Here is a 13,697-nt window from a genome sequence, read left to right as displayed (position 1 = left end):
CTTACCAACCGATGTTGGATATCACAATAACTCTCCTTGTTCTTCTTTCACGGCTGTTTAATATATATATATATATATAGTGTAATAATTATAAGCACATAACGTTAATAGGAAGTTAGTGGGCGCACGAGAAGCATATTGGAGTAAAGAGATAAATGGTAAAGACATTTCATCCAACACTTTATACAACTTAACCAACCCTACTTAAACCTAACCATATTCATATTCATTCGAACACATTAAAAACAACGAAATCCTGACTATTTTTGTTTCGATCGTCTAAACCAACCAGACCCTTAAAAGTCACAATACAAAAAACGAAAAATTGATTTGTAAGAGACTAATTTAATAATGAATGAGATGAAATTTTACTTGGAAAGTTATTGGGTTGCGATGCATAGAAGCAAGAGTCACTTTGGTTAGTGTTCTATAATTTACATCAAATATGGTGAGATGATTTGCATCAATCAAGCATTTCATAATCACCACTTTCGCTTTCATTATCATGTCTTTTATTCACATTCATTATTATTATGCCTTCATACATGTATAAACGTTACATATATATATATATATATACACCTTCTAAGCTTCATTTATTTTAACTAATCTCTTTTTGGGTCATTGATATGATAGATAATGACCTTTGTTGCTTTTCCACGCTTTGAGATATATTAATTTACACATACACATAATTTAAGTTTGATACCCCTTTTGTTTTGAGCGATACCCAATTTGGTTTAGACAACGATATGTTGCATGCATCTTACTTTAATTTCTACTACTTGTGTGAGGTTCAAGTCTTTTGGTTATTATTATATTTAATGTTAATGCTAATTACTTACCTTTCTAGCTACTTCTTATTTTGATGAAATTAACATAATCATGAATTAAGCTTATAAGTTTATGTGATTATAAATCTTCTATTCATTATGTTTACATGTTGTTCTTATGATTATTTTAATGTTGTGGGGCTTCTAGGGTTTTGTCCTCGATAGCTTGTAAGAGAAGATGGGCTAAAGTCCAATGAGAAACACCAAAAAATATGGTAAGCTTATTGCGATTCTCGCATTGTCATGGTGGAATGGAACCCAACATAGCCGGTAAAAGACGAGATATTATTGTCCATTGTGATACCTCGTATTGGTTAGAGAAGAGAACGAAGCATTTTGTACGAGGGTGTGAAAACTTCTCTATAATAGACACACTTTAAAATCGTGAAGCTAACAGCGACACGTAACGGGCTAAAGTAGACAATATCTGTTAGTGGTGTGCCAGTGAGAACGCTGAGCCTCAAAGGGGGTGGATTGTGAGATCCCACATTAATTGGAGAGGAGAACAAAACATTACTCACAAGGGTATGGAAATCTCTCCTTAGTAGACGCATTTCAAAACTTTGAGAGAAGCCGGTAAGGAGGACAATATCTGCTAGCAGTGGGTTTTGGTTGTTACAAATGGTATCAGAGCTAGTCATTAGACGATGCGAGACACTAGTTGGAGTAAGGCTAAACCCTCTCCACAGTAGACACATTTTAGAACCGTGAAACTGACAGCGACACATAACATATCAAATTGGACAATATCTACAAGCAATGGGTTTGAGTTGTTACAGTTACATATACTTTTGGATCNAACAAGAAACAAAGATTGACAAGTGAGCTACTTGGTTGGAAAATTAGGACTTTTAAACCTTACTTCAAAACAAAATTTTGATTTATCATAATGAAGAAAGAGCCTAATTAGCTACATGAAAAAGATTGATAATATAATGAAATTGATTAAACATAACCAATGCATCCCATCCATTTCCCGCTAATTTAACCTAAAATGGGTAAAATATATCTCGNCAAAGTACTCCATTAGTTAGAACCAGAAAACACGATGAACTCTTATAATATAAAACCGTACGAAGTAAGGAGGTAGGAGTAATGTTTTTAGCAATTGACAATACTAAAGTTAGTGACATGGAGTGTGAACAAAGTTGTCCCAATTTAGGTTTAAATTTGCACAAAATTTGGTCCTAGGCTTTATCCAAAAAGATCACATATTAATGAGATAGTAAATATGTTGTTATGAGATGGTGAATAATGTACTACTCAATGAGATAATAAAACAATTCCCTCCTAGGTTAATTTATGAACAAAGTAAGAAAGGCGGCTAATAATTGAAATCATTAAAAAAAAAAAAAAAAAAAAGAAAAAAACAGCAAAACAAGAAACAAAGATTGACAAGTGAGCTACTTGGTTGGAAAATTAGGACTTTTAAACCTTACTTCAAAACAAAATTTTGATTTATCATAATGAAGAAAGAGCCTAATTAGCTACATGAAAAAGATTGATAATATAATGAAATGGGTAAAATATATCTCGTCTATTTCCCGCTAATTTAACCTAAAATGGGTAAAATATATCTCGTCCATTCATTGTTACCTTTATTTAATATTCGAGATGTTTACAACATAGGACGAAATGGAGAAACCTTCATCGTCTCTGTTCCTGCTACCCACTTTAATTATTATTATTATTATTTCAAATAAACTTTTTAATTATTTGATATAATTTCTATCATATTATTACTATTTAGAATGGAAGAAATTCCACCAATGGATAATTTTTTTTTGTCAATATCCCAACCAACAATTTGAACGACAAAAAAATAAAATGTGGAAATTAATAATAGATTAAGATCTCCCTTTTTGAAAATTTGCGACAAGATTTTGCTTTTCCAAAATTATTTAATTCAATTCTTCAATTTTTATTTCACATATTTTAGGGTTTTACCTTGTATTTGCGTTTAAAATATGGAATTAATTAATAATTTACGTAAAAAATTATTAAAAATAGTATTAAAGATGTATTATATTAATTTTTCTTTTTTATTTTATCATAAGATGTATTAATATTTGATTACTATTTAGATTTTTTGAATTAATGTGNATTTCACATATTTTAGGGTTTTACCTTGTATTTGCGTTTAAAATATGTAAAATATTTTAAAGTAATTAATTAATAATTTACGTTAAAAATTATTAAAAATAGTATTAAAGACGTATTACATTAATTTTTCTTTTTTATTTTACAATAAGACGTATTAATATTTGATTACTATTTAGATTTTTTGAATTAATGTGTGGTAATTAATCGAAGTTGTTGTAACTCTATGATCTATTTTTTAATATTATTTGCTATAAGAGAATTTTAAAAATAATAGATTAAATGAAGGGTATGAAAAATAGAAATTCTTCGTATTTTTTAAAAAAATTGAAAAACTATAGGACAAAATTATAATATAAAGTTTGATTAAGTGAATAAATATGGTAAAACAAGATATTGATTGGAGTGGAAGTTGGCATCCATGAAATTACGTCATTCAATCGTCATCATGTTTCCTCTTATAGTATTTAAAAAATAAATCATAAATTTAATTAATGCATATAGTAATTAAATACATTAAGGAAACTAAAAAATAAATAAAAAATGGAAGCGATTTCATTGTCATAAGATCTTCAAAGTGTTCCTTCCACCCTCCATGTGACATTATCATTATTGCTTATGTTATAAACTTGGTATTCCTTAACAACAAAATTTTATAATAATATTATAATTATTATTTTTTAATTCTTTAATAATTACACAATTAAGAAGAGTTATACCAAATATATATATATATAGATGTAAAACTATCTTAAATTTCCTCCTAATTAAATTTGCTAGCCACTAATGCAAATTGTCCATTTAATTTGATGCTTAATCGTTATTATGACAATTATAATTAATAATTTATTTTTAAAAAGTTATAATTGATATCAAATTATTATTTTTCAACGATAAAACATTAAATATTCTTAATTTTTATAACAATTTTAAAAATTAGGATTGAGTCGGTGGATTGACGTGATAAAAAAAAATAATTCATGCTTTGTTCCTTCTTCGACCGATATGGGATCTCACAATCCACCTCCTTTTAGAGGTTAGCGTCGGTGTCTCGTTATAATACCGTTTATAACAACTCAAGTCTAGCTAACATACATTATCTTATTTAGCCTTTCTCTTTCGAGATCTCCCTCAAGATTTTAAAACGAGTTTGGTTGGGAGAAGTTTCCAGACCGTTATAAAGAATATTTAGTTGCCCTCTCCCAACCAATGTGAAATCTCACCATCTCACCATCTCACCATCCTCGTTGGCACACTGCGCTATTTATAACCGTCCAAATCCACCGCTAGCAGATATTGTTCTCTTTAGTGTTTTTCTTTCGAGCGTTTCTTCAAGATTTTAAAATGCGTCCGGTAGGGAGAGGTTTCCACACCTTTATAAAAAATGGTTTGTTTCCCTCTTTCAACCGATGTAAAATCTCACGATCCACTTCCTTAGTGGCCAGTGTCCTCATTGGCACACTATGCAATGTCTAACTCTGATACCATTTATAACGATCATAGTTCACCGCTAGCAGATATTATTCTCTTTAGTGTTTTTCTTTCAAGCTTCCCTCCAAGATTCGGCACACCCGTATAAAAAAAATGCTTCGTTTTCTTCTCTAACCAAACGTGGAATCTCGCAGTTAAAATATATAATAATTAAGCAGTGAAAAGAAGGCAATGCCAATAAACATCTTTTGGACATAAATAATAATGATAAGAAAGGATGCGTGCGTGTGGCATATGTTTGATTTTGGCCTGGTTTGGCAATTATGTGTTCATGTGTTGCAATGTCACTGTAATCAAAAGAGAGAGATTTTAGGGTTTGTGAGAGAGTTCGTGGAACCACCGGCAAGACCAAAGAAGTTGGTGATTACGTAATACAAATCTACGTACAAAAAAAAAAAGAAAAAAAAAAAGAAAAAAAAAAAAGCAAGTCGATTGCTGGAATGTCGTTTTAGGGTTAGATGGGAAGAAGAAGGGCCCCACTTCCCAAGTCTTCTTTGTCGGCCGCCTCATCTCCATAAGAGCCCTCACACAACACAACACACTGTGATAAAAGATAGATAATTGAGTGCCACCCATTAACCATTACCCTTCAAAACCCTTATTTTTTCTCTCTCTCATAGCTTAAGTTTCAAGAAATGGGTCACCATTCTTGCTGCAACCAGCAGAAGGTCAAGCGAGGACTCTGGTCGCCGGAGGAGGACGAGAAGCTCATTCGCTACATCACCACTCATGGCTATGGCTGCTGGAGCGAAGTTCCAGAGAAAGCAGGTAGAACAGAACCAAGGACATGTTATAACATGTAATTCAATAATTCTCTGACTTCATCGTATCCATGTTTATTAGGGTTACAAAGATGTGGGAAGAGTTGTCGTTTAAGGTGGATAAATTATTTGAGACCCGACATTAGAAGAGGTAGATTTACACCCGAGGAGGAGAAATTGATCATTAGCCTTCATGGGGTTGTCGGAAACAGGTTTCGTAATTTAATGATTTTGCTACGTTGATTAACTGTAATTCTCGAATCGTGATTCGGAGATTACTATATTTTGTATTATAGGTGGGCTCATATAGCAAGTCATCTACCTGGAAGAACAGATAACGAGATAAAAAACTACTGGAACTCGTGGATTAAGAAGAAGATTCGAAGACCTAACTCTATAGCTCCTGCTACCACGACGATGACCACGACCACCGTCCCCACCACCAACACTGAACACATTCAACTAAGTTCGAATCCCCACCAACTCAATTTCCTCACACAAGACCTAACAACCAAGCAACTCTCCCTCCATCAAGAAACCCTATTCCCCACACTCTTCACATTCAACACATCCTCTCAAGAGCTATTCCATGACACATTGGGTCTCAACCCTGATACTACTACTACTTGGCACTTGAACCATCAATACCATCACCATCACCACCACCACCCGTTTCTGTCGGCGGTGCTCGACCCTGAAATCGAATTGGGGGCTAGTACAACAGGCGCGACAAGCGTTATGAACAACACGAATAGCTATTTGCCACCATTGATAGAGAACATTGAAAGCTTGGTGGGCATGGATGATGAAGGGGAGATGGCATTAGAGTGCTTGCAAAGGCAGGATGTAAATGATTGGGTGGTCGAGTCGAGCCAGCCACAAAACTCGAACTTTCTCTTCTGGGAAAACGTTGAAGGATCTCTTGGTGGGGAAGAAGTTATAGCACCAACTTCAAATTCCACCATTTGAGGAGGAACAGAAGGAGCTAATACATTATCTATCACCTTCTAATTTCCTTTCATTTCCATAAGATTATATTTATATATATACATATATATATATATATATATATATATTGGGATAGTGGGCTTGTTTTATTTTATTTTTATTTTTTTGCTTGATTGTTTGTTGTGTAAATAATAACATATAAGAAGGGGTGAAAAAGTTTGTTCATTTGGGGTTTGGAAAAATATAGAGAGGAAGAGAGAAAAAAAAAACACTGAAATATATTATTATGTATCAATTTAATTGTTTGATCGTAAGATTATTGAATATTTTCTCGTTCGTTCATGATATATTTTAATTTAATAATACGAGACTGTGACAGTTAATTTAGTTAATTTAGTTAATTTAGTTAATTTAGTTTATGTATGAGTTATAAACTATTTTTGGTTAAATAAATTTATGAAATTTACTAAAGCTTATATGGTAGTGCAAAATAAATAAATAAAATAAAAGATAATGAAAAAAGTAAAATAAATATTAAGAAGCCCATTGGCTGAAAAGCCCATTATTTTTATATCCCTTTGATGGTTTATAAGTCCAAGTATATGAGATTTAGGGCTTTACGCTGTGAAGGAAGATAGTGGAAGGGTTTCTTTGTAGCTGCCGATTCTTCCGCCCGCGCCGTCGCCGATCACTTCGTCAAAATGGTATGTCTTTTTTCCTCTCTGTGTATGGTCCATGCCCGAATTTATGTGTTTGTTAATCCAGAAACTAACGGAAGATGTTCGGGAAATTGAAGGGAACTATAGTTAGTTGTTACTCCCGTCGATTGGATTTGGATGCCATTAGTTTTAGCGACTTGAACTGTGGAGTGTTTTTTATTTTGTTGTTCATAATGTGAATCGACCCTTGATGGGGGGAGTGCATCTGTTGAAACGATCCGAATGTTGCCTTTTTAGATCATTCCAGAGAAGAACCGCAGAGAGATCTCCAAGTATCTCTTTCAAGGTAGTGAATCATATTCAATTGTGCGTTCGGTTAGGGTTTTTGTACTTCGTTGGGTAATTTATTGTTGTTTCGTATCAGAGGGAGTTTGTTATGCGAAGAAGGACTTCAATCTGGCCAAGCACCCAGAAATCGATGTGCCTAATTTGCAAGTGATTAAGCTGATGCAGAGTTTCAAGTCTAAAGAGTATGTTCGTGAGACATTTGCTTGGATGCATTACTATTGGTATCTCACGAACGATGGCATTGAGTTTTTGAGGACTTACCTGAATCTCCCTTCAGAAATTGTCCCGGCTACCTTGAAGAAACAAGCCAAGCCAGCTGGTCGACCATTTGGTGGCCCATCTGGAGACCGCCCACGGTTGGTCTTCTTCCCTTTTTATGATGATTTTCTACCTTTGGCTTTTTTGTTTTTGCTCAACTTTGTACTGGGTTTTAGCATGTTGAGTTTACTCTTGGTATTACTACTTCTCTGTTGCTTAATTGTCGATTCTAAATAGGCTTCTTCTACATCGATTAGATTGAATTTGGAACTTAGTTAATCTCTCACATTGATATGACTTTGCTACTGATTGTGTACTACAATTGATATCGGAATTATTTCGTATTTTGATTATTCTCTTATCCTCATCCCATGGTGTTGCTGTTGATTAGTCCGTCAAGATTTGACGGAGAAAGAAGATTTGGTGGCGATCGGGATGGCTACCGTGGTGGTCCTCGTGGGTCTGGTGGTGATTTTGGCGATAAGGGTGGAGCTCCTGCTGATTACAGACCTTCATTCGGGGTAAGCAGTTTTGCCACTCTTAATATTTCCCAACTCTTGATACTCATACTCAAAATAGTAAATTTGCAATTTGTATGAGATCGGTGAGATCCCAACTAGAAATTGTTTGATCTTGATGTTAATATAAAATTGAATTAGTTTCCGTTTCCTCTACCAGTTGAAGGTAGTAAAGTTAATATTGTCACCACATTGGTGGGTTTATCATTGTAGGGACCTGGTGGAAGGCCTGGCTTTGGGCGTGGAGCTGGTGGCTATGGAGGAGCACCGGCACCCTCAAATCTTGAATGAGAGAACATCAATAGGTTTATGGGGAGTGTTTTTGTTGTTAGTTTTAGTTTCTAAACAAAATGAACTGCAGATGATCTTGAATCAAACTCATGAGATTATATCAGTTTTGCTTGCCTATAATTAATTGTCGGATTTTTTTTTTTATTGCTGAAGTTTGTTTGAGCTCCCTTGCTGATCCCCAAAATTCAATTCTCACTATTTTTAGATCATAAATTTATGAACTTATTCCAGAAGTTGTTGCATTTTGGATAAGCTGGGCCATTTACCCAAACAAGGTTTGACTGTCAAACAGTCGACCAAGTAGCCAGGGAGTGGAAGAAGAGAAGAAGGGAAGGTTCTTACTCAGCCAGCAGACCTCCCGTGAAACAGCACCACCATATCCCTAAAAAGATGGAAAAGTACTTCACTGGTGAACTTTCCCAATCAGCTTCTTCTTTCTCTGAAATTATTAATTTACCTTGTGTTTGGAGTGGAGCGTTGGATCGAGTCCACAGTTACGAGCTCGTTCGTCACAGTCACGAGCTCGTTCGTCACAATTAGGAGTTGATCAACTGTATTTGTTCTTAATTAACTAACTCTCGAGACTAAACATACAAGTTAAATAGCTAAATCTTTGCAGAAATTTCATCCATCTTAAATTATGATGGCACGTCTGCAATTTCCCAAAAAGATAAATCTTTTTTATGGGTCCTTGGTATTTATAAGCCTCAACAATCTCAAGGGTAGTTGAGAAAGATTGCTTCATTTTGTAAGATTTGTACCCATTTATTAGTTCTTTTATTATTAATTTCGTGTTATTGTGCTTACACCTACTTATAAATTAAATAAATAAAGTTCATTTTCTATTTTGAATGGTCTTCTCCGGATACGGTTTTAAAATCATGATATGATGCAATCTTATATAGAAAAACAATCATAATCTCATTGACTTTTCCATATGCAATAATAATAAATGGTTGAGAAAAATAAATAATGTTTAGCATTAGAAATAATATATATAGTGATTATTTCACAAGTCTTGAATTCAAATATACAATTTATGAAGCAATTAATGAATTCAATATGTTTATTGTTCACCAACAAGCAACCATTTCCCTATGCAAGGAGGGCAATTTTTAAGGATGTTCGAAGAAAAAAAGAAAAAAAAAAAGGTTGGGAACATGGAAGTGCAAATTATCTAAAAGTATGGCTGAGCTGACCCAACCAACAGCGACAGTGAAAGGGGGAAAAAAATTGCATTAATGGCGGATTTAATTAGATGTTATTGGAGTGGAGTGGAGGAGGCGTTTGTTTGGGTGGAGGGGAAAAAGTCAGCTTTGATTCACGGATTTTCAAACCATTTTCAGATCAAAAGAAGCAATCGACATTGGCAATCAATCACTCGCCCCTCTTCACATTTTTCAGACCTTACTTTTTAAAAAAGCCCCAATCTACCTTTTCAAGTAACCCCATTTTGTCATCTCCCTTCCGATGCTTCCCAAAATATAGCATTCATTTACAAAAACAAACCTCCCCAGTTGCTGCTTCCTTCGAAACCGCTTCTGGGTCTTCTTCCAATTCCAGAAATGGCTACTAAAGACTCGAGTTCTGCGAGTGAGGGCAAGATTAAAGGGGTTCTCACCCATGGCGGCCGATATGTGCAGTATAACGTCTATGGTAACTTGTTTGAGGTTTCGGCTAAGTATGTTCCTCCTTTGCGACCCATTGGTAGAGGCGCTTATGGTCTTGTTTGGTAAGATCTTTATGCCTGATCATGGGGTTTTCTCTGTTTTTGATGATTTTTTTATCTTTAAATTGCTCTTCTCCTCTTCTTTTACCTGTTTTCTGAAAAGCATGTGGAAGTTTCAGCGGTCCTCCTCCTGATCTGTTTTGCAGTTTCATGATAATATGCTTGTTTGAATTAGGAATTTGTCTGTAGGGGGTTTTCAGAGATTGAATCACCCAGTGTTGTATGGAGTAAGATGATTTGTAGTGGCTCATTTTGATGCAGTTTGTAATGATTTGAGCATGGTTGGCTAGGTTGAAAACTAGTGATTTGATCAAACTTGAGTTCAATTAAGGCTAACCTTTTGCCCCCAAGATGGCCCCATTGGCTAAGGCCCTGTGGTCTCTGAGTAATACCTATCCAGAGGTTGAGTGTTTTGAGTCTTGGAATGAGCTTAATAAGGAAAACCCTTGGGGCCTCCAGAGCTTGCTGTTTTGTCTCAATCACTTAGTGCTATTTGTAAATGTTTGGCCATTCACTTGAAGTTCTAAGTGTTCTTCAGTAGTATTGCTGTGAGTTCCATAGTGGTGTGCTGGGTCACATAGTTTCTTTCTCTGCAGTGCTGCTGTAAATTCAGAGACACATGAGGAGGTTGCTATCAAGAAAATTGGAAATGCATTTGATAATATAATCGATGCCAAGAGGACATTGAGAGAAATTAAGCTTCTTTGCCACATGGAACATGAAAATGTATGGTTTGTTTCTAATAACTTATAATCTTCATTCTTTATTTTAAATTCCGTGCTTTCTTATTGTAACAATCTAAGCCCACCACTTGTAGATATTGTCCTCTTAGGGCTTTCGCCATCGGACTTCCCCTCAAGGTTTTTAAAACCCGTATGCTAGAGAAAGGTTTCCACACCCTTATAAACAATGCTTTGTTTCCCTCTCCAACCTATGTGGGATCTCACAATCCACCCCCCTTCAAAACCAACGTCTTCGTTGGCACACCCCTAGTGTCTACCCTCCTTTGGTTGGAGAGGGGCACGAAACATTCCTTATAAGGGTGTAGAAACCTCTCCCTAGTAGACGCTACCCTCCTTTGGTTGGAGAGGGGCACGAAACATTCCTTATAAGGGTGTAGAAACCTCTCCCTAGTAGACGTACCCTCCTTTGGTTGGAGAGGGGCATGAAACATTCCTTATAAGGGTGTAGAAACCTCTCCCTAGTAGACGCATTTCAAAACTTTGAGGGGAAGCCCAGAAGGGAAAGCCCAAAGAAAACAATATCTGCTAGTGGTGGCTTGAGCTGGTTACAAATGGTATTAGAGTCAGTCATCGGACAGTGTGCTAGCGAGGACGTTGGGCCCCCAAGTGGGTTGATTGTGAGATCTCACATCGATTGGATAGGGGAACGAAACATTCCTTATAAGGGTGTAGAAACCTCTCCCTATCAAACGCGTTTTAAAACCTTGAGGAGAAGCCTAGAAAGGAAAGCCCAAAAAGAACAATATCTGCTAGCGGTGGGCTTCGGCTATTACAATTGGTATTAGAGCTAGTCACCGGGCGGTGTGCCAACGAGGACGTTGGGCTCCCAAGGGGTGTGGATTGTGAGATCCCACACCGGTAGGAGAGGAGAATAAAACATTCCTTACGAGAGTGTAGAAACCTCTCCCTAGCAAACGCATTTTAAAACCTTGAGAGGAAACTCAGAAGGAAAAACCCAAAAAATACAATAACGGCTAGCGGTGAGCTTGGGCTGTTAAGAGAGAGAGAGAGGCGAGTATTGGTTTATCTGTTTCATCCTCTATAACTGCGCAATTTGTAACTCTTCACAGATTATTGCCATCAGAGACATCATTCGACCCCCAAAAAGAGAGGTCTTTAATGATGTGTACATTGTTTACGAGTTGATGGATACCGATCTTCATCAAATAATTCGCTCTGACCAATCGCTGACAGATGACCATTGCCAGGTTTGATGCTGCAATTTTGTTTCATTTCCTGTTCTATTCCCACAGATCATTTTTACACAATAGTAGTTCAACACACTCATAGTTCTATACTTCTTGGGGTCTAAACATTTAAACTTCAATCATTCTTCCCTTGATCTTAGTGGGTTCGACCCATATTCACTGAGAAAAAAAGTAAAAAATGTAAAGTTCGAAGCTTGTTATCATAGTTGACTCGAGAAAAGTTTTCCCCTGATGAACTGGTGATTATACTTTCAATATGAAACTGCTTGACCATTCTGTAATTGATGTCAATGAATGAATTTCTGTTGGGGTTTCATTCAGTGTGAGGTTTTCATGAGTGATTCATGTCGGGTTTCGTTCATTAGTATATGTTACTAAATCGATCCATTTTCTCAAGCTAGCTCGGACACTGATTACCTACATTTAATTTAATATTCTACGAGTTATCTTGTCACTATACTGACATATTACGCGTTAGCAGTACTTTATGTATCAGTTATTGCGCGGGCTGAAATATGTACATTCAGCCAAGGTCCTGCACCGTGATCTGAAGCCAAGCAACCTGCTACTGAATGCAAACTGCGACCTTAAAATTGGAGACTTTGGGTTGGCAAGGACAACGTCTGAAACTGACTTCATGACTGAATATGTGGTCACTCGCTGGTACCGAGCGCCAGAATTGCTGCTCAATTGTTCGGAGTACACTGCCGCCATTGATGTCTGGTCTGTTGGATGCATACTTGGTGAGATCATGACCCGAGAGCCTCTCTTCCCTGGAAAAGATTATGTTCATCAACTAAGACTTATAACTGAGGTACAACTTTCAAATCTACATTCAATTTCTGTGTTCCATGGCCTTAATAGCATACATTGTTTCTATGTAATAGCTACTTGGATCACCAGACGATGCCAGTCTAGGATTTCTTCGAAGCGATAACGCTCGAAGATATGTCAAGCAGCTTCCTCAGTACAAGAAACAACAATTCTCAACTAGATTTCCCAACATGTCTCCAGCTGCCGTGGATCTTCTAGAAAAGATGCTCGTGTTTGATCCAAACAAACGCATCACAGGTGAGTAAAAACCGTTCATATTTTAACCGAAAAACGATGTTTTGATCGGTTGGTATCTGATGTTCTGTACCATTTTGTAGTTGAGGAGGCACTCTGTCATCCATACTTGCAATCTCTTCACGACATCAACGACGAGCCAGTGTGTGGCAGACCTTTCAATTTCGATTTCGAGCAACCATCGTGCACTGAAGAGCATATCAAAGAACTGATCTGGAAAGAATGTGTCCGGTTCAACCCTGATGAATCAGCGAGGAGGACGACCCTTTGCGTTTAAGGCGACGTAGATGGTGGAAATTGAAGGAACACGTTGTTTTATTGTTCCTGAATAGGAAGGATTTAATGTGATGATGAAGTAGAAGATAAGAACAGGTGTAAAACTTGTATGCTTTTTACCCATATAAATTGGAGTCCTGTATTGTACAAGGAGTTGATTGATGCTGATTCCTGTGAGTGAGGGAATTTAACTAAGAAGAACACACCAAAAAAAGATGCAAAATGGGGCTCTGTATTAAGTTCTTTTCTGATTCGAAGCTCGTCGACGTCCATGGCGACTGAGATCTCAGCCGTTGCAACCACAGCGTTGTACCTGTTTAATTTCATGGAAACTATTGAGGATTGGGTTTATAAGTACGTAATGCATAGCAATAAGGGCTTATACTCAAAGTCAAGTGTGGACTCGTGTCACTGTCTTTACGACGTGTTGCTGCTGCCCATCATGTACTTCTTATATGTCGTTTAT

The 13,697-nt window shown here is 36.4% G+C and overlaps 2 protein-coding genes across 3 annotated transcripts; both read left to right on the top strand.

Annotated features, from left to right (window-relative positions):
- Positions 1-4,971: 4,971 nt before the first annotated feature.
- Positions 4,972-8,351, top strand: LOC111794992. The gene is made up of 8 exons (XM_023677210.1): positions 4,972-5,192; positions 5,268-5,397; positions 5,482-6,148; positions 6,772-6,837; positions 7,090-7,138; positions 7,217-7,496; positions 7,790-7,919; positions 8,130-8,351. Exons 1-8 carry the CDS (start codon positions 5,060-5,062, stop codon positions 8,205-8,207), a joined length of 1,533 nt encoding a protein of 510 aa, XP_023532978.1. The 5' UTR covers positions 4,972-5,059; the 3' UTR covers positions 8,208-8,351.
- A 1,133-nt stretch (positions 8,352-9,484) lies between these two features.
- LOC111795745 (mitogen-activated protein kinase 4-like) lies at positions 9,485-13,588 on the top strand. 2 transcript variants are annotated; one of them, XM_023678309.1, is made up of 6 exons: positions 9,485-9,939; positions 10,533-10,662; positions 11,750-11,887; positions 12,366-12,701; positions 12,775-12,958; positions 13,039-13,588. In XM_023678309.1, exons 1-6 carry the CDS (start codon positions 9,773-9,775, stop codon positions 13,230-13,232), a joined length of 1,149 nt encoding a protein of 382 aa, XP_023534077.1. In that variant the 5' UTR covers positions 9,485-9,772; the 3' UTR covers positions 13,233-13,588. The 2 variants fall into 2 exon arrangements, with proteins under 2 accessions (XP_023534077.1, XP_023534079.1); XM_023678311.1 differs by having other exon boundaries at positions 9,486-9,939; positions 12,369-12,701.
- Positions 13,589-13,697: the final 109 nt, after the last annotated feature.

Source organism: Cucurbita pepo, chromosome LG05 (genome assembly GCF_002806865.2).
Source record: "Cucurbita pepo subsp. pepo cultivar mu-cu-16 chromosome LG05, ASM280686v2, whole genome shotgun sequence".
In the NCBI taxonomy this organism is placed as follows: Eukaryota; Viridiplantae; Streptophyta; class Magnoliopsida; order Cucurbitales; family Cucurbitaceae; genus Cucurbita; species Cucurbita pepo.
This window is presented reverse-complemented; position numbering and strand designations above follow the sequence as displayed.